A 26,421-nucleotide genomic window follows, 5' to 3' on the forward strand; every position below is an offset into this window, starting at 1 on the left:
CGAAGAGGAATTTTGCTATGTTATTATATATTAATATGTATGAAAGGAATATTTGTACACCTGAAATATGGAATTATTTATCATAGTATAAACACAATTACATTAGGTGCTTAGTAAATAATTATAATTTAATGAGAACCTATCAGAGACTGTTGTAGAGGTGTTTAGAGCAGTATTTTTATGTGATAATAAGAACTTGAGAATATATCCTCCCTCCATTACCGCCCTCACCCCAACAATCACGTTCACTGGGGGTTCAGTCTTGGCAGGACCAAGGACTTCCCCTTCCACTGGTGCTCTTACTAGGCTATTCATTGCTACCTATGAGGTTGGAACCCAGGGTCAGTCCATGTATAGTCTTTGGGTAGTGGCTATGTTCATAGCAGCCTCATTTATAATAGCCAGAAGCTGGAAAGAACCCAGATGCCCTTCAACAGAGGAATGGATACAGAAAATGTGGTACATCTACACAATGGAATATTACTCAGCTATCAAAAACAATGACTATGAAATTCATAGGCAAATGGACGGAACTGGAAAATATCGACCTCAATATATTTTAATGAAAGTTACAAAACAAAATATTTACAGAATTTGTTTCTAATGTGTTGTGTTTCCTACTGAATGAGAAAGGTAAAACTTCACTTATGTGTGTAACCTTTTTCTATTTTAAACTATGTCTGTAGAATAATGTTCTTACCCACTTTTGATATTCCGTTTTCATATTTGGTACGTTCCAACATGTGATAGACTATCCTGCTGCGAGTAGCGTTGCTGAAGAAGGTGTCCTTATTGTTTATTATAAAGCTGTTAAGACAAAGAGATTGGTTTTAATATTCATAGCAGAACACAAAATATAGTCACACTTATGAATTCCTGGGCATCCACCATTTGTCTCTATAATTAAAGGTAATGCAGGTAAAATAATCTAGGATGAAAGAAAAGTTGTCTTCTTTAACAGAGTTGATAGATAATAGAAAATACAGAAAATGATCAAATATTTATTTTAACATTGTCTTTCAGTTTGTAAAGAGGTCTTGGTATTCCTGTTTATCACTGAATCAATGTAAGTTTATCATTTACCGGCTGACATTTGTGCCACCTCAAGCAATGTAGTTCCAACTACAGTGCATTAAGAATTGATGTTATCTCCAATGTGGGCACCTTCCGTTTTAGCTTATCCATTCTCCAGAGTTTGGTGATGTCCTATAGTTCTCCTTTCCCTCTGATACCCTAAAATGTGTCTGTGTGGGAAAAACACCAAGGATCTCTGAGAGTGTGGATGAAACAAAAGCAAAAGGGGGATTTCATGAGAGAATGGATCTGAAAAATTTATAGAAAATTAAATTGACCCTTACCATATTTCTAATACCACAGTTGGAATAATGAATACATTTCCAATTTAAATTCACCTCGTAATTATGATATTGCTAAGTATAGACCTATAAAACTTGAAAACATGTGTAAAAAAACGTTTATAATGTACTGGGATTCTCCAAGCAGTAGAATGAACTGCATCTCACTGGGCAGTGACTCTCTGCTTTGGACCCTTGAGTTCTGTGTGTGAAAAGCCATCTTTTGTCAGGCATTTCATCTGAGAATATTAATTATTCTATTCCTTGCTTCCTCCTAATCTCGCATATTCAAAGAGTTACTTTCCTGGTAAATCGCCTGAATCCACAGTGTAATTTCCTCTTTCCTGAGTGTCAGGTTTCCTGGCCTGGATTGTGAGATGGTCATCTTCCTAACTTCTATTTCCATCTGATTTTACAGTAGCTGTAATATGAACATAGCCCTGTACTTTAGCATGGCAGCGGCATCTTTGAAAGGGCACGATTACCTTTCTTACTTTCCTCCAATGTCTGTACTTCAACCTGCCCCCAGTCTTCTGTCTGTAGCTCTGGTTCTTATGTCTGATTGCATAATGAATTGTATAATTAGTATCACCTTAAAAGTGCCCTGCTTCCCTGACCTTATTTTCTTTGGACTTTTCGCTTCTCCTGTAAAAATTGTTCCTCTTTCCCATTATCAATAAAGTCTTTACGCTCCTAAGGAGACTTTCCTCTTTCAAAAAGGCTTTCCAGATCATTTACATTAAATTTGACCCACTCTTCCCTGTAACATCTGTGTCACTGTACAGGTTCACCCAGCAGGGTTTATCTCAATCTGCATAGCTGCCCCTACTATCACACTTGAGTTCCTCAGCATGTACTATTAGGTGTGTCTTCTCTGTATTCTGATCCTCAGCATGTACTATTATGTGTGTCTTCTCTGTATTCCGATATACTAAATTCAGCATCTCAGTTACTATAGGCAGCAGAAAGCTTTAAGCCTACCAATTCTTAGGCAGACAAATTCAGTTTGTGGGAAGCTGTGTTACGGAGGAAATAAGAAGGTAGTATAAATAAACAGGAAAATACATAAATCCAAATGGTTTCTGTGATCAAAGTGTAATAATATAATGATGTAGTGAATGATTGGGGCAAGAGGCAATGGCAAGAATTTTTGATATTATATTTCTTAGATAATGATGTTTAACAGAGGCAGACTTGTAGTAAGAAAACCACCGTGCAATGCTCAGGGACAGAATAGGTCAGGAGAAGAGAAAATTGCTAATATTTCTGCTGGAGCTCCACCAGAACAGCTGAACCATGAACCCAAGGCTTGTAGAGCTGCATTATGTGACGGCTGCAGAAGAGGGAGAGAAAGAGGTGCACAGTGATGGCATCATGAAAGCCTTCACTGAAAAGGACCATAAACTGAATTTTATGGTATCAGTGGTACTCTACTGTAGAGGTAGTTATAAGTCAGATGTTTTCATGATCTGATCGGTGTTTTTCTTTCTTTTTTGATTTTTTTATTAGATATACTTCTTTACTTACATTTCAAATGGTATTCCCTTTCCCATAAGCCCCCATCCCCACCCCATCCCCCACAGGGGTGTTCCCCATATCCATCCCCTTTACCCCCTCCCCCCAACATTCCCCTACACTGGGGGATCCAATCTTGGTAGAATCAAGGGCTTCCCCTTCTTCTGGTGCCCAAATAAGGCTATTCTCTTCTACATATGCAGTTGGAGCCCTGGGTCAGTCCATGTATAGTTTTTCATGCATAGTAGTGGTTTAGTCCCTGGAAGCTCTGGTTGGTTGGTATTGTTATTCTTACGGGGTTGCAAGCTCCTTCAGTTCTTTCAATCCTTCCTCTAATTCCCCCAAAGGGGGTCCTGTTCTCAGTTCAGTAGTTTGCTGCTAGTTTTGACCTCTGTATTGGACAAGCTCTGGATCTGTCTCTCAGGAGAGATCTATATCCGGTTCCTTTCAGCATGCACTTTTTAGCTTCATCAATCTTATCTAGTTTTGGTGGCTGTATATATATGGGCCACATGTGGGGCAGGCTCTGAATGGCCATTCCTCCAGTCACTGCTCTAAACTTTGCTTCCATATCCCCTCCTATGGATATTTTTCCCCATTTAAGAAGGAGTGGGAGCATGTCCAAAATGTGGATTTTGATCATCCTTCTTGTTGATCTTCCTGTGGTCTGTGGATTGCATTTTGGGTAATTCAAACTTTTGGGCTAATATTCACTTACCAATGAATGCATACCAAATGTGTTTTTCTGTAATTGGGTTACCTCACTCAGAATGATATTTTCTAGTTTGTTCCATTTGCTTATGAATTTCATGAAGTCATTGTTTTTGATAGCTGAGTAGTACTCCATTGTGTAGATGTACCACAATTTTTGAATCCATTCCTCTGCTGAAGAGCATCTGGTTTCCTTCCAGCTTCTGGCTATTATAAATAAGGCTGCTATGAACATAGTGTCTTTGTTGCGTTTTTCAAAGACGGAGATGGTTCTTTTAATTTTAAGGAATAGGAAGAACATTTTGTTTAACCATGTTTGGTGCAAGCACAGATCTTTACAATTTTGGGAAGGTACAACAGAAAACTGATGAAGACGTTGGCTTGTGAGTTCTCTATACATGAGAGTCCATGTTCTGTCTTACCCTCATCTCTCAGAGCTGGAATTGGAAAGGATGGCTTTGTGTGCATCTCCAGTATTAAATAATAAAATGATTGAATAGTTTGAGAAGAAACTCTGATTTCTGGCTGTAGTATCGACTCCTCTGGATTTGATTAATCTAGGTATCCAGACATTCAGAATGGCTTCTGTAGGTTCCAAAGCCTTGGTCTTATACCATATACTATATATTTCCATATTTCCATATTTAATTTAGTACACTTACTTTCTTTCCTGTGCCATTTGTCCAAGGGGACTATGAAGACAGAAGGCAGGACATATATTGTAATAAACGTTGTAATTCAATTAATGAGCTGTAGAACCTCAATAAAAATAATACAATGAAAGTATGGACAAATAAATAGATATGAAAGAAGGCAAGGAGAAAGAAAAGAGGGTTGGCAGAGAGGCAGATGGAAAAAGAGAGGCAAGAAAACTAGCAACAAGTAGCCTTCTCTAAAGAAAATTTCAGTTTCTCTAGTTTAATAATATTAAACCAAATTGATTAATCGCTAAATTAGTGTTATTGTTAAGATAAGTCCTAGTATTGTTGTCATTATTATTTTAAATGAATTATGTTTTACCATAATTATTTTTACAAGATTTATTTTATGTATATGAGTGTTTGCTTACACGCATGTATGTTTCACACATATGTTTGTTTGTAGAAGCCAGAGATGTTGTTGAATCCTTTGTAACTGGAGTCACAGGCAGTCAGGAACCTCCTGTGCTATGGATCCCCTGTACCGGAGTCTCCATGTGTGAGCTCTGGGTTCCCTGTAACTAGAGTCATGGGCAGTTGTGAGCCTCCATGTGCCTGCCTAAACTCCTCTGTTGAAAGTGTCAGGTGCTTTTAACTATTGAGTCATCTCAGCATCCCAAAGCTAATACTGCTAATGAATATTTACCAGTCTATATATTAACATTTAATTATTAATATATTAATAATAATTGATAACATCTGGATCATGAAATATATATAGAATCAATTGTTCACTTAGTGCTGTTTCTAAGTTAAATATGAACTCTAATATAATGATGCACTCTCTGACCTATTTGGTTGCCTATGGAAATATCCACAGCTATTTATCTTCTAGAAATAAGCTCAAGGAATGAAAACTACAAAAGTAGTACATAGGAAAGAGGAGAGCACTCACTGGTGAATCCTGGCTCTGCTGAAAGGGCCAGTGTAGCAGTCCGACTCCTCCAGCTCTGGAAACGCTGACTTGTCAAGAACCATTGGGTTTTGGGACATCCATTTTTTGATTCTCTTGAAATACTTTTGTACCCTGTAAGGAAGTCAAATTTCAGAACTAAATAAGGTTGTGTTCCAAAGCTATGCTAATTTCTCTGTTACAGTTTTCTTAAGTTTAGAGAAAAAAAAGATTCCAGGTGATAAATACCTACCATGCATGCACACGAATACATATGTACACATATGCATATATATACATATGTATATACGAATTTACACACAAGCACACACATACACATACAATTTACACACAATACACATCTGCACAACATACACATACATATATATACATGTACATGCACCTAAATATGCACTCATGTACACATATATGCATTTACACATGTTGACACATGCATGCACATTCATACATAGATATGCACACACATACACACATGTATATAGAGCCTGTATACATATATGTACACACATTCATATGTTTGTAAACATATACAGACATGAATGCACATACGCACATACATATATTTGTATACATGTCCATATGTATACACACATACACATGTTAACAAACAACTCACACATACAAGTGCACAAACATAAATGTGCACACATGTACACATGGAGACACATAGACATATACCTATATTGTACACATACTTATTGCTTTTCATAAGTATACACAATACACATGTGTACACACTCATACACAGACACTCACAGAGATACACAAATACCTCTGTCTTCACAACTAAGAAATAGATAGTAAATTAATTCCTGCATAGTTTTAAACTTGTTCAGAGAAGTAATATCTCTGAATAAAATATCTTAAATTATCATATAAAAGTGGCTATAAGAAGAAGCCTTTTTTAAAGGCAGCATTGATATACTTCTTAAAGCTGTGTATATGATGCACTTGTAAGCATAAATTACTCCCTGACTCTTTATAAAAGTGTGAAATTGCATGCAAATGAATATTATATGTATGCTAATTAATCATTTTTATAATTTTTTACAGAGTTAAAAAATTAATCAAAACAGAGGACTGACCTTCTGTATTGATTCTGAGAATCTAAATTCTGTTACTATAACAACAGCTGTTTCCATTTAAAACTACCATGCAGTGTTTCCACAGTGATAATGGTGTGCTGTTGGGGATTTGTGGTGTCTTCTGTGATAGGGTAGTCAAAGTAGCAGGAAGAATAACTCTAGACACAAATGTAATTTATCATAGCATTAGCTTTGTCAGGTTTTGAACTTTAGAAAAAATTAAGATAATGAAGGGCAAGCAACAAATACTGTATTTTAAGAATTGGTTCAAATAAGATTATGATGGTAAAATCACCATGAGAAACTTGAAGAGTTAAATCCTGCTGAACAGCTTAGGATGTAATAATCTTTATGGTTTTTTACCAAATCAGATGATCATTGGGATACCAATTCTGTTCAGCTTTGGTGAGACTAGAACATTCATTATAAACCTAAACTAACAAGCAGTTTCTGAGGTTTTCAGGTTGCTGATTCTCATTACAAAGAAAGCCTTTGAGTTAATAAAACATAATTGTATCCTAAGGTCAATGCAAAGACATGGAAAAGGCAATAGCAGAGATCAAATTCTCTAGCCACTTGAAATTCAACTTTGTTTTTAAAAGACAATGGAATATGCATATTAGATGAACTAGAGAGCTCAACTTGCCAGTTTCTGAAACTAGACAAAACAGTTCAATGCTGGAGCTCATGTTTTCAGCTCTTAGGACAGGAAGTGATCCCATTTGTCGTACAGCATCAAGGGGTCAGAACAACTCTTGGATAATGTAAATGAACTGCAACACCTACCCACTCATGATCTCTGGCCGAATTAAAACAATATAGAAATAAGTGAATGTGTAACATTTGTAGATGGACCTTAAGATCGTCGCCTTCTGTTGTTAACAGAAAATAAACACTACTACACTTAGACTTTCACAAACATTTTCTGAGAAGGAAAAATAGTCTCAGATGGTGAAATGTCATCAACCCTGGATTTGCAACCAGATTCCAGAGTCTGCTTAATTGATTTCATTGTTCCTTCTTTAGTTTTTCCATTATTAAATAAACTTCTTGAGAAGAAAAGAGGTAGTGGAAATGATGCAGGATATGTTCAAATATTTACTGTAATAAGGTGGAAAATGAAAGTTGTGTGGCTGCTTATGCTGCTCCAAACCTTAACAACAACACAATTTATCACATTATCAACACCCATACATATTTATCATATTGGGCATCTTTTTCGTGGTGGTTTTTTAGGTAAAAGATCCAAAGATGGTTTTAGTGTCCTTTATTAAAATATGCGTGGAATGTAAGATAATTCTATGGAAATTAAAATATATAGATCAAAAGGCTCAGAAAATAAAAAGGAAACTGCTGAAACATCTGTGAAAGTTCTGGAAGGGAAATGAGAATTTGTAGCGTAAAGAAAACTGAATTAAAACCACATTGATTTAAAAAAAAAAAGGTACTCTATGGTTTCCTCCCATCCACAACACTGGCTATTTCTGTTCTGGCTTCCTTGCAGGTTATTTTGATGATTAATATTGTAACGTGAAAATGATTTGTAAATAAAATTAAATTTCTACAGTTATAATGCCTTAGTTATTTTCTCTAAAGGTGACTAGAGATATGTTGATCATCAGAAGTAAATAAATGCCCACACATTCTATATCCCTAGTCTTCTCTGGCCAGAATTATCCATGCATAATTATTTTTTTCTATTGCACAAAAGAAAAATATCTAATAAAATGTCCACATTTGATATAAATTTTTACATGCTGTACCATTTTAACTAAGTGTGCCTAAAAATACTGTAAACATTAATCATTTATCCCTGGCTTCTGTATACATAACTTTTACATATTTCTCAGAATTGAAATTGAAAGAAAAAATAGAATAAGTTTTTCTTAAGTGATTATGTAAATAACTATAAACAAGTAACAGAGAATTTTTCCTTTCATTAGAGCTGATGCTTGTGTATTTTTATAAGCCCTTTAGCTTTTGATCACTGTGCTTCACAACTCAACTCCATGAAACAAAGAAAGCAAAGGAAATTGTTGGCAACAAATTAAATGTTAGGGGACAGGTTTTATTATTATTTCAAACACTACAGTTTTATGCATTTAAGAAAAATAGTGTAGCAGAGAATGACATTGTGTAGCAAGAATGGAAGGAAAATTCCTAGGTCGTGTGAAGTCTTGTTCCCCCAGTGAAGAGAATATCAGGGGATTGAGAGGGTGAGAGTAGGAGCATCCTCATAGAAGCAGGAGGAAAGGGAGTGGGTATTGGGGGGAAGGGTTAACATTTGAAATGTAAATACATAAAATACCAAGAAAAATAAAATTAAATAAAAAGAAACTTGATAACTCCATTATGTCAGAATAAAAAAGAAAGAAAAATAACATAAAATATCACAAAACAACATGATACAGTGTATATTTTCCTAGTTTACTTGAAAAGTTGAGCTACATGGACCATATTAAAATTGTTAAAATGTTTCAAAATTGTCTCTAGATTTTAATATGCTAATGGATATGCCTCATTTGAAATTTAAATTAACTTCAAAATTAAACTCTAATATTTTTGTGCAAAATACTTTTTATAGCTTTTAATATTCAAAATGTTATCATTTAGCAAACTCTAAAAAATGCCTATTCAAGAGTAAGTTGACAGTTGAAAAGTTAATCTGAAACAGCTAAAATGGACAAAGACAAAAACATGTTGTTTAAAATAGATATAATCTTCTTTCAACAAACCCAAAAGAAGATAGTTATACAAACATAGTTCCACTTATAATAATAAAATTAACAGGAACCAAAAAATCACTTTTCTTTAATATCTCTTTACATCAATGGACTCAATTCTCCAATACAAGACTTAGACTAACAAACAGGATATGTAAACAGGAAATACAGGAAATGTAACTCAGTGACCAAGACAGGTTGTACCTCAAATTTTTGAAAAAAAATTTACCATGCTAATGCTCCCAAGAAAAAAGTTGGAGTAGCCACTCTAATATGGAATAAAACCAATTTTCAACCAAAAGTTATCAAAAAAGATAAGGCAAAACACTTCATATTCATCAAAGGAAAAATCTACCAATATGAATTCTTAATTCTGAAAATCAATGCTCCAAATGCAAGAGTATCCACATTCATAAAAGAAACTTCAATAAAGCTCAAAGCACACATTGCATGTCACACACTAATAATGGGAGACTTCAACACCCCACTCTCAGCAATAGACAGATCATGGAAACAGAAACTTAGAGACATAGTGAAACGAACAAGCTATGAAGCAAGTGGATTTAATAGATTTCTATAGAAAAGTTCATCCTAAAGCAAAAGAATATAACTTCTTCTCAGCACCTCATGGTACCTTCTCTGAAATTGACCATTTAATCAGTCACAAAACAGGCTTCAACAGGTACAAGAAGATTGAAATAATCCCAAGCATTCTATCAGATCACGACAGACTAAGGCTGGTTTTCAATAACAACGAAAGTAACAGGAAGCCCACATACATATGGAAGCTGAACAATGTTGTACTCAATAATTATTTGGTCAAGGAGGAAATAAAGAAAGAAATAAAAGACATTTTAGAATTTAATGAAAATGAAGGCACAACATACCCAAACTTAGGGGACAGAACAAAAGCAGTGCTAAGAGGAAAATTCATAGGTCTGAGAGCCTCTAAAGAGAAACTGAAGAGAACATACACTTACAACTTGACACCACACGTAAAAGCTCTAAAACAAAAAGAAGGGAATCTACCTCAGAGGAGTAGACTGCAGGGCTGAATTCAACCAAGTAGAAACAAAAAGAACTATACAAAGAATCAACTAAACCAGGAGCTGGTTCTTTGAGTAAATCAGTAAGATAGATAAACCCTTAGCCAAACTAACTAGAGGGCATAGAGAGAGTATCTGAATTAACACAATCAGAAATGAAAAGGGAGACATAACAACAGAATCTGAAGAAATTCAAAAAAATCATCAGATCCTACTACAGAATCCTATATTCAATAAAACTAGAAAATCTGAATGAAATGGGAATTTTCTAGACAGATATCAGGTACCAAAGTACAGCCAGGATCAGATAAACCATCTAAACAGCCCCATTATCCCTAAAGAAATGGAAGCAGTCATTAAAAGTCTTCCATCCAAAAAAAAAAATAGCCCAGGACCAGATGAGTTTAGTGCAGAATTCTATCAAATTCTTCCAAGAAGACCTGAAGCCAATACTCTTCCAAATATTCCACAAAATATAAACAGAAGTAATACTACAAAGTTTGTTCTATGAAGTCACAGTTACAATTACACTTATACCTAAACCACACAAAGACCCAACAAAGAAAGAGAACACCAATTTCCCTCATGAATATCAATGCAAAAACACTCAATAAAATTCTTGCAAACTGAATCCAAGAACATATCAAAAATGTTCATTCACCATGATCAGCTAGGCTTCACAAACTCAAACAAAAAAGCCATATGATTAGTGCATTAGATGCAGATAAAGCACTTGCAAAATTCAACACCCATTCATGATAAAAGTCTTAGATCATGAAAGCAAGACCCATACCTAAACATAGTAAAAATAATATACATCAAACCAGTAGTCAACTTCAAACTAAAAGGAGAGAAATTTGCAACAATCGCATTAAAATCAGGGACTAGACAAGGCTGCCCATCCTCTCCCTACCTATTCAATATAGTTCTAGAAGTCATAGCCAGAGCAATTAGACAACCAAAAGTAGATCAAAGGATACAGATTGGAAAGGAAGAAGTCAAAATATCACCATTTGCAGATGATATGATAGTATACATCAGTGACCCCAAAAATTCAACTAGAGAATTCCTAAACCTGATAAACAACTTTGGCAAAGTGGCTAAAATTAACTCAAACCAATCACTAGCCTTCCTCTACTCAAAGTATAAATAGTCTGAGAACAAAGTTAGGAAACTAACACCCTTCACAATAGTCACAAATAATATAAAATGCCTCGGTATGACTCTAATCAAGCAAGTGAAAAATCTGTATGACAAGAACTTCAAGTCTCTGAAGAAAGAAATTGAAGAAGATCTTTTTTTTTTTTTTGGTTCTTTTTTTCGGAGCTGGGGACCGAACCCAGGGCCTTGCGCTTCCTAGGTAAGCGCTCTACCACTGAGCTAAATCCCCAGCCCCGAAGAAGATCTTAAAAGATGGAAAGATCTCCCACGCTCATGGACCGGTAGGATTAATATAGTAAAAATGGCCATCTTGACAAAAGCAATCTACATATTCAATGCAATTTCCATCAAAATTCCAAGTCAATTCTTAACAGAGTTAGAAAGAGCAATTTGCAAATTCATTTGGAAAAACCAACAACACAGGATAGGGAAAACTATTGTCAACAATAAAAGAACTCCTCGGGGGAATCACCACGCAATATCTCAAGCTGTATTATTGAGCAATTGTGATAAAAACCTGCATGGCATTGGTATAGAGACAGACAAGTAGATCAATGGAATAGAATTGACAATGCGGAAATAAACCCATACACCTATGGTAACTTGATCTTTAACAAAGGGGCTAAAAATATCCAGTGGAAAAAATAAAGCATTATCACTAAATGATGATGATGGTTCAACTGGCAGTTATCATGTAGAAGAATGTAAATTGATCCATTTTTATCTTTTTCTACAAAATTGAAGACCATTGGATCATGAACCTCCATATAAACCCAGATACATTGAATCTAATAGAAGAGAAAGCAGGGAAGAGCCTCAACCACATGGGCACAGGGGAAATTTTCTTGAACAGAACACCAATGGCTTAGGCTGTTAGATCAAAAATCCACTAACGGTACATCATAAAAGCAAAAGACAGTCATTAGGACAAAATGGCAACCAACAGATTGGGAAAGAATCTTTACCAATCTTAATACAATAGAGGGCTAATATCCAACATATACAAAGAACTCAAGAATTTAGACTCCAGAGAACCAAATAACCCTATTGAAAATGGAGTACAGAGCTAAACAGAGAATTTTCACCTAAGGAATACTGAATGGCTTAGAAACACCTAAAGAAATGTTCGATATCCTTAGTCATCAGGGAAATGCAAATCAAAACAACCCTGAGATTCCACCTCACACCAGTCAGAATGGCTAAGATAAAAAACTCAGATGACAGCAGATGCTGGTGAGGATGTGGAGAAAGAGGAACACTCCTCCATTGTTGGTGGGATTGCAAACTGGTACAACCTCTCTGGAAATCAGTCTGGAGGTTCCTCAGAAAATTGGACATTGCACTAACTGAGGACCCAGCTATACCTTTCCTGAGCATATACCCAAAAGATACTCCAACATACAACAAAGACACATGCTCCATTATGTTCATAGCAGCCTTATTTATAATAGCCAGAAGCTGGAAAGAACCCAGATGCCCTTCAACGGAGGAATGATTCAAAAAATGTGCTACATCTACACAATGGAGTACTACTCAACTACTAAAAAACAATGACCACATGAAATTCTTAGGCAAATGGATGGAGCTAGAACATGTCATCCTGAGTGAGGTAACCCAATTGAAAAAAAAAACCACACATGGTATGCACTCACTGATAAGTGGATATTAGCCTAAAACTTGAATTACCTAAGATACAATCCACAGACAACATGAAGCTCAAGAAGAAGGAAGACCAATATGTGGATTCTTCAGTCCTCCCAAGAAGGAAGAACCAAATACCCACAGAAGTTAAAGGGTGGGAGGGACTTTGGAGGAAGAGAGAAATTTGAGGGGATAAAGGGGACAGAATCATGTATGGGAGAACCAATGGAGGAGTTAGAGGTAGGACTGAAGGAGCTGAAGGGGTTTGCAACCCCATAGGAAGATCAATAATAACAAACAACCAGACCTCCCAGAACTTCCAGGGACTAAACCACTAACCAAAGAGTACACATGGAGGGACCCATGCATCCATCCCTGTATGTAGCAGATGATGGCATTGTCTGGCATTAATAGGAGAAGAGGCCCTTGGTCTTGTGAAGGCTTGATTCCTCACTGTAGGGGAATGCAAGGGCAGTGAGGTGGGTATGGTATGTGAGAAAATGAGCATCCTCATAGAAACACAGATAAGTGGAATGAGATGGGGGTTTCCGGAGGGAAAATTGGAAAAGAGGATAACATTTGAAATGTTAATACATAAAATATCCAATAAAAATTTAAAAAGAAAACTGTTAGAAGGAAAAATCCCCAAGAAACCAAAGAATAAAATAGACATAATGTCTAAAAATATATACTCCCATCACAATTTATACAGTTTAATGTGTTCATTTATTTTCTTTGCTAAAGTAATATATTTAACAATCATTTCCTAAAATGATTTTACACTGTATGTTTCTCTGGGGTTTGCATCATTCTGACTGTTCTGGTCTATACCGTTGTTACTCATGGAGTGCACTGCTAAGTTGATGATAAAGTTGTTTGTTTTTGCCAATTATATGTTTTGAAGTAATAACTATCAAGTTTTGAAGTAATGACTATTATTTTGTTGTTAAGCCTTCCTTAAGTGGAATGCATTTCTTCCATTTAAATAGAGTTAAGGCGATTCAAATAGAAGAGTTCCAGTTTCCAGATTGGAGATAATTCTTTTCCATAGCCACTCTGACCACAGTGAATGAAGTGCAGCAGATATTTGAGATAAAGCTAATAGAAAAAAATTATTTTCCTACCTAGGTAAGAAACGCACGTTAGAGTGATAGATAAAGTATAGACAGGAGCCTGATATGGCTGTCTCCTGAGAGGCTTTTCCAGTGTCTGACAATTACAGATGAAGATGCTCACAGCCAACCATTGGGTTGAGCATGGGCACCCCAATGGAGGAGTTAGAGAAAGGACTGAAGGAGCTGAAGGGTTTGTAACCCCATAGAAGAAACAACATGAACCAACAAGACCCTACCAGAACTCCAAGGAACTAAAACACTAATCAAAGAGTACACATGGAATGACCCATGGCTCAATCTGCATAGGCAGCATAGGATTGCCTTGTTAGGCATCAATGTGAGGAGAATCCCTTGGTCCTTTGAAGGCTTGATGCCCCAGTGTAGGGGAATGCCAGGGTGGGGAGGCAGAATTGGTTTGGTGAGTAGGCAAGTAACCTCATAGAAACAGGTGGACAGGACATGGCATAGGGTGTTTCTGGATGGGAAACAGAGAAAGGGCTATAACATTTTAAATGTAAATAAATAAAATATCCAATTAAAAATTAATTAATTAACTAAAAAATAATAAACCTGCCATGCAAAATTTCAGGATGTCTTTGGATAACAGAAGCTAGTCTCTATTCCACTGTGAGATAAGACTGGATTCACAGGACAAAAGTATTTCCAAGTATACTGTTGACAACTTGAGGGTTTATCATATAACCAGTGGCCCCAATTTTATTATCATTTTAAAAGCTAACATTGGTCATGAAAAATAGTAATATAGAAATTATTTCTGTGTTGTGAGAGACAAACCATATTAAAAATTGTTCCAGCAAATCAACATAATTTTTTCCTAAAATTTATAACTGATGATATGGATAATCAAATGTGTTATTCTTTATGTTCTTGTAAATTTCAAGTTGGTGATAAAAGAATATTCATCTTTCACAAACCTGCTCATTGACTTGTTCTTCTGGTCAGTATAGTAACATTTTTTCCTAAAAAGAAAAAAAAAGAAAGAAATGATTTGACTGAAATAGAGTTAGGCTAGAAAGTGACACTATTCAACAAGTTTATAGGCACTCCACTTTCATACCCTGAGTAAATAAATGTATTTGAAATTAAGCCATTATATTATAACCTAAAAGCCAACAAAAGGATGTGCCTTCAGAAGTATAATGATAATTTAACACACACACACACACACACACACACACACACACACACACACACAGACACACACACATCAAATAAAATGAAACAATTTAAATGAACACATTACATTTGAATACATTGTTTTTAATTATTTGTAAATCTGTCCTTTGTAACTCAGTACATACTAACTGGATTATTTACTTATATGTTGTATAAAGTCACCAATCCAATCTGTCCATACATCCTGTCCGAGGTTGTTTCTCTATCGCCATGACAAAACACTGAACAAAAAGCAGGTTGGGCAGAAAAAGTTCACTTCATCTTAGACTTCCGTGTAATATTTCCTCAGAACTTAGAATTGGGGCAGGAACTCAAGGCAAGAACCTGTAGACAGAAACTAAAGCATAAGCCAAAGAGGACCACTGCTTACTGGCTTGCTTGCTATGTCTTGTTCCTTTTGTTTTCTTATACAAACCTGGACCACCTTTCCAAAGATGATATTGCCTACATTGGAGTTAACCCTTACACATCAGCCATCAATCAAGGAAATGATCCACAGACATGTTCCTGGGCTGATCAGGTAGATTTGCAATGGCTAACTATGAATACATGGCTCTGGGCAACACATTGTGGTGACAGTATTTGTTCACACCTGAAGAGAGCATTTATACTATCTTTAGTGCTCAGGGAACATGATGGAGGGATGACGAATGTTAACAATCAAAGGATAGGAGCAAAAACTGTGAAATACTATCTTCTGGACCTGGTGCAGTCACTACAATCACGAATGTAGCTGTTGTTGCCTGAATAGGTCTTCAGAAGACGAAATCTGTCAACATTCATTCATGGATAGGGAGAGATTCACAGGGCCCTACACCTCAATAGGGAGCTACTGGCTATTGATTGATGCTGGAAAAGGAGGAATCATTGTCTTCAGTTCGGACCTATTGCTGAGCGTACATGTAGAGAGTACCACATCCATGGTCATGTGGACAGGGCTGGTTAAGTTCAGTAGCCGCAAAACACAACAAAAAGACATGAGATTGGGAAAGAGATTTATAAAGAGGAAGTATAACATGCTTGGTTTCAGAGGTAAAATGGTTAACTTATTGGAATTCAGGAATCTGATTTTTTGGGCCTGCCAATGTGGCCCTCTATCTTTATCATTAAAATTTCAGAAGCTCACTGAACTCTATGGTAGTATAATTAGTAATTAGTTACAATATACTTATGAATGTTCAGGAAACTCTTTGAGATGTGATAGATGTCATACTTAATTTCGGTCACAAGTTATGATGGTCTATCTTGCTTGTCAACTTGAAAAGATCTGAAATCTACTAAGAGGCAACTGGTGTGCATTCCTATGAGGGGGTCTATTTATCAGGGTATTTGACCTGGCCAGGTCTACCATAAGTGTAGGTGGCCCTTGGCTGGCAGCTCAAATAAAGGAAGTAAAAGAAGGAAGCCTTTGCTTTTGTCTGTCTGCTTTCAACTTCCTGCTGGCAAGTTCATCTGTGCTCTTATTGCTGCTGCTGCCATCCTCCATGGACATTAGATCTTAGCTTCTTCAAATTGGCAATATGGATGAAGACTAGTGGCCCTTCAGAAATCTTCTAAGCCTTAAGCAGCAGATTGGGACTGCTGTGTCCCTTTGCTCTGTGGATTGACCACCTGCCAGGTTCTTAGCCCCTTCAGAGTGAAATAGTCACTGGTGATCTGTCCAGACTGCATCATGGAAGGCAATCTACTAAACACCCTTTACAAATATTCAAGAACTGTAGTTTTTGTTTTGTTTTCTAGAGTAAAACTCCACCTATAATCTTTGTTAAGATTAAAATATTTTTGTCATATTCCAATACTAAAGTCAGATATAAAATTTTAAGGCTTGCTTTGCATACACTAAATTTACATTTTAAATATCTTCATTTTCTCAAACATGGACAAAAGTTGACATGTACGCATTAGTATTGATTTGAAATTCGCAGTCTTTCTTCTCTTTTATATTTAATAAAATGCTATTGATTTGTGTTTATTTATTATCTATCTGTCTAATATTTATTTATTTGTTTAATTTATTTTTTGCTGTGTGTGTAAGCACATGGGTATTAAGCACCTATGCGGAGATCAAAGGGAAGTTCTTTTTTTCTACTATGTGGGAACGAGGGGACAAAGTCATATCCTCAGGTTCAGCATCTAGTACCTTTACCAGATGAGTCATCTTGCTGACTCAAACTTTTAGCTTTTCTCTTTTTAATGTAAGAAGTAAGTAATGATGGATAATTAAGAATGAATAATTAATGCAATAATAAAATCTTGTTCTTGAAAAATCTATATGCCTTTTGCTAATGATGATGATTTTATATAGCAATTCCTCTATATTCTAAAGGAATTAGTTCAGCATATGCTCCATACATAGTCCTCTATGGATATGCATACAGTATATACGCCATTGTCATACTAATTGTGTCTAACCTACAGAAATCCTCATGTATTTTAAATCATTTCTAGGTAGCTTAAACACCTAATATAACAAGAATTCAATATAAATAATATTCAATTGCTTATTTCTGCATATGGTTGAGGTTACATCTTTCATGGCTTGAGATATTTCAGTTGTCTCTAGACACTTGTGTCAACATCTCTTCCTTTATCTCCAATACTCTTGAGGATTGACATAAGGCTTTCCAGTGTGTTACTGGGTTGGCTTCCTGTAAACTAACAATGAAGAAATTTTTCATCAAATTTTAATTGAGCTCAGTGTTCATAAACATTTACCAAGTTACCTTTACTTGCAGTCTCATTTTCTCTGAACATTTTACTCCTTAGCATCTGATGGGGTCCGTGGAGCTCTACATTCAAGGAAATACTCCCACTGCCAATAAGAGTGAATACTCTGCATATAGTGTGTGCGCCACGAATGCTACACCAGGATATGATGGAAGGATTGGTATATTTTTCCACTGAATCCTAGATACCCCAGCTAGGCTACCAGTTTTCTTTGCCCCCAAAGACTGAGAACCCTTGAAAGAAGGTGATCTATTTTTATTTCTTATTGATTGATACTGAGGACAGTGCTCAGAAACAGTCCTGGGTGACCTGGTCTGAAAAACAGTTCTTGCTAACCATTATCAGAGTGATATTGCATTTCCAATAGATAAGAACTGGGATTGATATTGGGAGTTGCTCAAAGTTAAAATCTGAAAATAATTATTTTACCTCATCTCTAGGCAAATCTGCCTTGAAATGACATTGCATGTCCAGGGACTCAGAAAGCTTACCACATTATTCAAAGAATCCGGGGGGGAAACTGTCTAATATAGCCTAAAATTTAAAAGAGAAATAATTTTCTCTGAATAAAGGACCACATTTATAGGTTATTAGGTATTACAAAAGACAGACTCATCCTAATAATGTTGAAAGAAAATGAAATAATATATGAAGTACCTGAAGGGCACCCTGATGTTCAGCCTCTCTGCATACTTGCACAGTGTGTCCCATGGAATGTGAACTTTAATAAACATGATGTCAGGATTGGCAACTGCTGGCTGCAAAAGTAAGGTAGAGACACTATTACAATCAGAACTGAGAGCATCCTATCATTGTTTTATTTCCAGGGATGAAAGATTATCTCTGTGACTGTGCATGAATCTTTCTCATTAATATAAAGGGAAATTGTTGAAAATTCTTCATAAAATGTATTTAAAATAATAAATGCCACTGAGAACTATAAATGTATATACAGCCATAAACAAACTTTTTAAATATGAAGATTTCTTTAAGTTGTTTCAGAAAGATGCCTCATCAGAGTCCATTCAAACTTGAGTTGAAGCCTGATGGACAACCACAGAAAGACATCAACTCATCCTAAATGTGGCTTTTAAAACCAACTCCAAATTCCCACACAAAAGATAATACTGACCCTAGACACATGTGACCCATGAACAGATATAGTGCTTATCTCTGCCTGAAAAATATAACATTAATGCTGTCTCTTCTCGTGGTCAAATCATCAATAAGCTTCTCTCTCCCTTCCACTCTATGGATTTCCAAGTTCCAGCCAATGGAAAGGACACAGTTGATGTCTTCCTGATCCCAGATCTTCCATAAAAATCTTTCCTTTTATAAAATGTGATGTCATAGTTCTTTACCAAGTGCAAGAGCTAATGAGTCTTTTGCCTACTATATAAGTAAAAGATCATTTTCTTATATTGACCATTCTTATATTAATTTACCATTCAGAGAAACAATAATGTGAAAACTAAAGGTTTCACATTATTCTTCATAGACAGGTAATCAAGATCCCATTTTAACGTAGAGATTGCATAAAACATTAAAAATAATCAAAAATATTTAATTTATTTATGTGTTCTGCCACACTTTTGAAGTAACTGTCAAATCCTCCAACTATTTGCTGGGTCCAGTGATTGTATTGTGAGGAAAATAGACTTTTTAAATGCTAAGATACTCTCAGTATGATGGACTGTCACATTTTTATGTTTAGGGATAGCACTGTGCAAATCACTGGAAAAACAAGAAGACACACTCTCATTCCAGCATAATTTCTGAAGCACCCTTTCTGTTTGTTTCTGTTTAAAGGTGAAATATGTGAAAACTGTAGCTGAGCATGGCAGTGGTAGACATAGGATATTAAGTTTCTATATGTCTTCACATATAGTCCAGCATTAAACATATAACCTATGCTTGGAAAAATGACTACAATTTTTGTTATTTTTGATAATTTCATGCAATTAACAATCCCATCATTCCTCTCCCCATCCAACTCCTCTGTTGCTCCTCCTTCTCAAATTCATACCTTATTTCTTCTAGAATTATTGTCATTACACACAAAAAATTGATGAATCTATTGGTGTTGTAATTGGCATACAATTTTTATAAGCACCACTTATTCAAGCAACAACACTAATATGTTTATAATTCCTTTAGATATCTGTCATTTATCAGGCTAAAAAGGGAGAGTATGATGTTGATATTACCAGGCTTTTAGTAATCATTGTCCAGAGTTAATGGAAAGGTTTCCATTTGAAAAATTAGTTGACTCTCTGATTTTCAGAAATATTTTTCCTGAGAAATGAAGGTTCTTTGTGTTTGAGTTGAAGAAGGGAAGTTACAGACCATATAAAGTACCTGCTAATGACTGTGTCTGATGGTTGGGTAACAGATGCATCTCAAATCTGTTTAAATCAAAGGTGAATCATAAAACACCCCTAGGATCTGTCTCTCTTTTTGCTCCCCTTTAAGAAGCTAGCCCCTCTCTGATGGTGCTTCTGCCTTGGTTTTGAACACCTTTGAGTCTAGATTTGTGGTAATACAACCATTAAACCAATACTAACTTATGATTTGCAAAAAAAGACACAATATAAAGCAAAACAAACCAAACCACCCAAGGCCTCTGATGTACAGGGATTTGAATCAAGATTTACACAGCTAAATATTTTCTCTGATAATGTAAATCGAATATAATCTATGAAAATTATATTTATATAAACGTTGGTCTGGAAAAGAGATCTACATTTCTTCCTAGCTGCCTCCTTAAAGTGATCCCATGCATGAACAGTCTTCTCTGCTGCCTCATTCTTACCACTTCTGTCGCTTGCACTCCTAATTCCTGACTCTCTCCTATGGTGCTTTTCCTTCCTATTATGCGATAAAAGAATAGACATATGTACATGTATATCCATATATCTAATTCTGTCATATTTACTAACCATGGCACTGAAAAGATGAATGAACGAGTTAACTTTCATTTATTTACTACTTATATTACTACTACTACTATTATTATGTTTATTTATAATAACAATAATAATTATTATTTTATAATTATTATTCTTGATTATTTTCAGATAGGGTCTTATGATGTAGTCTGGGCTTGTTTAGACCAAACTGTCCTTTAATTCATGATTCTTCTGCTAAAGTTTCTCAAAAGCTGAGGTTAAAAATGTATTGTTCCTCTGTGTCTTGTGGCTAACTTATTCTGAATCTATATTGCTTAACATATCAGAGCAAGTGTTAATGTCTCTTTTATTTCTTATGGTGAAAGAATTAGATTAGATTTGTACCCAAGGTTTTCAAATAGTTGGATTTGATTGAGCTCAGAACATTTTTTTACTATCCTTAGGACTAGGGCTAGGCTTAGAACTTTCTAACACTCTAATCTTCTGCAAATCTGTATCTTGAAGGCCTCAGCTTCCAGTCTCCATCTGCTAACCTAGGCCTACAAAGTTTTCAGCCTCCAAGACTTACTGCTGAATAAACTCACCCTTTCTACTTTTGTATGTGTGTGTGTGTGTGTGTGTGTGTGTGTGTGTGTGTGTGTGTTTGTGTTTTGTTTTTTTTTTTCAACTCTGGCTGGCTGGTTCAGCTCAGCTCTTCTGGATCAAACTTCTCACCAGTGAGTGATTCAAATTGCCTTATCTCTGCTTCTGACTGAAATGTTCTGCTTGGAGAAACTGCCTGTTTCTGAATTCTATGAACTGAACTGCAGTGACTGAATGATCTGAAAGGAACTGCATGAACTCAATTCTACCTCTTTCCCTGAACTGATCTTAAGTAGCCTTTCTTTCCAGTTTATACTCATGAAAGTAGGGTGTATCTGATTTCAGACTTATTCTATCAAATCTTTCTCTAATCTGTCACTTTGTCTTCCCCTCAATTAGAGAGCATTGTTTGGGATTAAAGGTATATGCTATATACCCAAAAGATGCCCCAACATGTAAAAAAGACACGTGCTCCACTATGTTCATCGCAGCCTTATTTATAATAGCCAGAATCTGGAAAGAACCCAGATGCCTTTCAACAGAGGAATGGATACAGAAAATGTGGTACATCTACACAATGGAATATTACTCAGCTATCAAAAACAATGACTTTATGAAATTCGTAGGCAAATGATTGGAACTGGAAAATATCATCCTGAGTGAGCTAACCCAATCACAGAAAGACATACATGGTATGCACTCATTGATAAGTGTATATTAGCCCAAATGCTTGAATTACCCTAGATGCCTAGAACAAATGAAACTCAAGACGGATGATCAAAATGTGAATGCTTCACTCCTTCTTTAAAAGGGGAACAAGAATACCCTTGGCAGGGAAGAGAGAGGCAAAGATTAAAACAGAGACTGAAGGAACACCCATTCAGAGCCTGCCCCACATGTGGCCCATACATATACAGCCATCCAATTAGACAAGATGGATGAAGCAAAGAAGTGCAGGCCGACAGGAGCCAGATGTAGATCGCTCCTGAGAGACACAGCCAGAATACAGCAAACACAGAGGCGAATGCCAGCAGCAAACCACTGAACTGAGAATAAGACCCCTGTTGAAGGAATCAGAGAAAGAACTGGAAGAGCTTGAAGGGGCTCGAGACCCCATATGTACAACAATGCCAAGCAACCAGAGCTTCCAGGGACTAAGCCACTACCTAAAGACTATACATGGACTGACCCTGGACTCTGACCTCATAGGTAGCAATGAATATCCTAGTAAGAGCACCAGTGGAAGGGGAAGCCCTGGGTCCTGCTAAGACTGAACCCCCAGTGAACTAGATTGTTGGGGGGAGGGCGGCAATGGGGGGAGGATGGGGAGGGGAACACCCATCAGGAAGGGGAGGGGGGAGGGGGATGTTTGCCCGGAAACCAGGAAAGGGAATAACACTCGAAGTGTATATAAGAAATACTCAAGTTAATAAAAAAAAAGGGTATATGCTAAAGGCATGTCTGTATTCCAGTAGGATCACACAGACCCAGGTCTTTGGATGTGATCTCTTGCCAGAGTAGCAATATTGCTGGAGTAAATATTCCTCCACAAGCAAGAAATAATAATAATAATAATAATAATAATAATAATAATAATAATAATAGTCTGGAAAGCTGACTATTCTGCTGCAGTGGCTCACAATGTCAAGACCCAAAATAGTACTGTGAACACCTTGCCTCTTACATATTCTTAATTCATTGCTGTCAAGCTCTTCATGTGAAATAATTTTACCACCTAAAATAAGGTGTTGCTTTGGAAGGAAGAATTTTGCATTGCAGTGACTATCATCATGGGGTAAAAAGTCAGGCTAAGTGCACACAGCTAGAACTGTCTCATTTCCATGCCTTAGCTTTAAATACATACACCTTGAGAGATTGTTTTAATCAGTATGAACTGATTTTTTATAACTTCCCAACTTAATTTCTCCTTTGTTTTACCTCCATTTGAAAACACAAAAGACCAATGGTTTGCTCCTCTGCAGGTAGCAGGTGAGGCAATGCTATTGATGACAAGGTGTTGCTGTCAAGGCGAACGATCACCTTCTACTTTAGAAGCATGAGCTGCCAATCTGGGTCTATTCTGCTCACCTCCGCTGAAAGCAGGCTTCACAGAGGAATAAAGCACTCACAACCTTCACACTTCTCATTATTATTTCATTATTCCACCCCAAATTCCCAAGAGGAAGAACATTTACTCCCGAGAGAAAAAGTGATTTAGAAGTTATATTTTCACAAAGTCATTTTGCAAGATTTGGGTACAGAGCACAGAAAAGAATATGTGGTTTCTCAAGGAATTTCCCATTGCTATTACAAGTTAAACTGCTTTTATTAACTGGATTACAAGACACAAATCTCACAACGACAAACCAGCTTCTTTTGCACAAAGATGGCCCTTAGGTATGCATTATATCTTGATGACGCTTTCCTCTACAAACTGCTCATACTAACATGCAGTTTGAGAACTTCTATCTGCAAGACTCAGTGCTTAGCTCTCTTGCATATTTACTTATAAAGAATGATAGATTTCCTCACTTTCATATTTCATAATGAATCCCTATCTTGCAATATTTTCAAAAACCTAGTTTTCCTACCATTTAATAACAAATCCTGAATAGTTTTAACACATTATTTACCAATCAAACTGCATGCAAAATCCATAGCATTCATTATCAAAAACTTTGAAAAATAATTAAAGTTCTAAGTCTTCATAATATTGAAAATAATTTTGTTGTTGTTTTGTACACTTTTTTTTTTTTTATTAACTTGAGTATTTCTTATATACATTTCGAGTGTTATTCCCTTTCCCGGTTTCCGGGCAAACATCCCCCTCCCCCCTCCCCTTCCTTATGGGTGTTCCCCTCCCAACCCTCCCACCATTGCCGCCCTCCCCCCATAGACTAGTTCACTGGGGGTTCAGTCTTAGCAGGACCCAGGGCTTCCCCTTCCACTGGTGCTCTTACTAGGATATTCATTGCTACCTATGGGGTCAGAGTCCAGGGTCAGTCCATGTATAGTCTTTAGGTAGTGGCTTAGTCCCTGGAAGCTCTGGTTGCTTGGCATTGTTGTACTTTTGGGGTCTCGAGCCCTTTCAAGCTCTTCCAGTTCTTTCTCTGATTCCTTCAATAGGGGACCTATTCTCAGTTCAGTGGTTTGCTGCTGGCATTCGCCTCTGTATTTGCTGTATTCTGGCTGTGTCTCTCAGGAGCGATCTACATCCGGCTCCTGTCGGTCTGCACTACTTTGCTTCATCCATCTTGTCTAATTGGGTGGCTGTATATGTATGGGCCAAATGTGGGACAGGCTCTGAATGGGTGTTCCTTCAGTCTCTGTTTTAATCTTTGCCTCTCCCTTCCCTGCCAAGGGTATTCTTTTTCCTCATTTAAAGAAGGAGTGAAGCATTCACATTTTGATCATCCGTCTTGAGTTTCGTTTGTTCTAGGGATCTAGGGTAATTCAAGCATTTGGGCTAATAGCCACTTATCAATGAGTGCATACCATGTATGTCTTTCTGTGATAGGGTTAGTTCACTCAGGATGATATTTTCCAGTTCCAACCATTTGCCTACGAATTTCATAAACTCGTTGTTTTTGATAGCTGAGTAGTATTCCATTGTGTAGATGTACCACATTTTCTGTATCCATTCATCTGTTGAAGGGCATCTGGGTTCTTTCCATTTTCTGGCTATTATAAATAAGGCTGCGATGAACATAGTGGAGCACGTGTCTCTTTTATATGTTGAGGCATCTTTTGGGTATATGCCCAAGAGAGGTATAGCTGGATCCTCAGGCAGTTCAATGTCCAATTTTCTGAGGAACCTCCAGACTGATTTCCAGAATGGTTTTACCAGTCTGCAATCCCACCAACAATGGAGGAGTGTTCCTCTTTCTCCACAACCTCGCCAGCATCTGCTGTCACCTGAGTTTTTGATCTTAGCCAATCGCACTGGTGTGAGGTGAAATCTCAGGGTTGTTTTGATTTGCATTTCCCTTATGACTAAAGATGTTGAACATTTCTTTAGGTGTTTCTCAGCCATTCGGCATTCCTCAGCTGTGAATTCTTTGTTTAGCTCTGAACCCCATTTTTTAATAGGGTTATTTGTTTCCCTGCGGTCTAACTTCTTGAGTTCTTTGTATATTTTGGATATAAGGCCTCTATCTGTTGTAGGGTTGGTAAAGATCTTTTCCCAATCTGTTGGTTGCCGTTTTGTCCTAACCACAGTGTCCTTTGCCTTACAGAAGCTTTGCAGTTTTATGAGATCCCATTTGTCAATTCTTGATCTTAGAGCATAAGCCATTGGTGTTTTGTTCAGGAAATTTTTTCCAGTGCCCATGTGTTCCAGATGCTTCCCTAGTTTTTCTTCTATTAGTTTGAGTGTGTCTGGTTTGATGTGGAGGTCCTTGATCCACTTCGACTTAAGCTTTGTACAGGGTGATAAGCATGGATCGATCTGCATTCTTCTACATGTTGCCCTCCAGTTGAACCAGCACCATTTGCTGAAAATGCTATCTTTTTTCCATTGGATGGTTTTGGCTCCTTTGTCAAAAATCAAGTGACCATAGGTGTGTGGGTTCATTTCTGGGTCTTCAATTCTATTCCATTGGTCTATCTGTCTGTCTCTGTACCAATACCATGCAGTTTTTATCACTATTGCTCTGTAATACTGCTTGAGTTCAGGGATAGTGATTCCCCCTGAAGTCCTTTTATTGTTGAGGATAGCTTTAGCTATCCTGGGTTTTTTGTTATTCCAGATGAATTTGCAAATTGTTCTGTCTAACTCTTTGAAGAATTGGATTGGTATTTTGATGGGGATTGCATTGAATCTGTAGATTGCTTTTGGTAAAATGGCCATTTTTACTATATTAATCCTGCCAATCCATGAGCATGGGAGATCTTTCCATCTTCTGAGGTCTTCTTCAATTTCTTTCTTCAGTGTCTTGAAGTTCTTATTGTACAGATCTTTTACTTGCTTGGTTAAAGTCACACCGAGGTACTTTATATTATTTGGGTCTATTATGAAGGGTGTCGTTTCCCTAATTTCTTTCT

The 26,421-nt window shown here is 36.6% G+C and overlaps 1 protein-coding gene across 3 annotated transcripts in view; it reads right to left on the reverse strand.

Annotated features, from left to right (window-relative positions):
• Positions 1 to 26,421, reverse strand: part of Ano3 (anoctamin 3) — a 376,269-nt gene that overhangs the window by 103,737 nt on the left and 246,111 nt on the right. For all 3 annotated transcript variants that reach the window (XM_087651939.1, NM_001430402.1, XM_087651940.1), the window contains 4 exon segments: positions 18,545 to 18,645; positions 14,899 to 14,943; positions 5,175 to 5,306; positions 701 to 807 (listed from right to left, as the gene is read on the reverse strand). In XM_087651939.1, coding sequence (XP_087508065.1) covers positions 701 to 807; positions 5,175 to 5,306; positions 14,899 to 14,943; positions 18,545 to 18,645 — 385 coding nt within the window.

The sequence above is a fragment of the Rattus norvegicus genome, chromosome 3 (assembly GCF_021556685.1).
Source record: "Rattus norvegicus strain SHRSP/BbbUtx chromosome 3, alternate assembly SHRSP_T2T, whole genome shotgun sequence".
Classification (NCBI taxonomy): domain Eukaryota; kingdom Metazoa; phylum Chordata; class Mammalia; order Rodentia; family Muridae; genus Rattus; species Rattus norvegicus.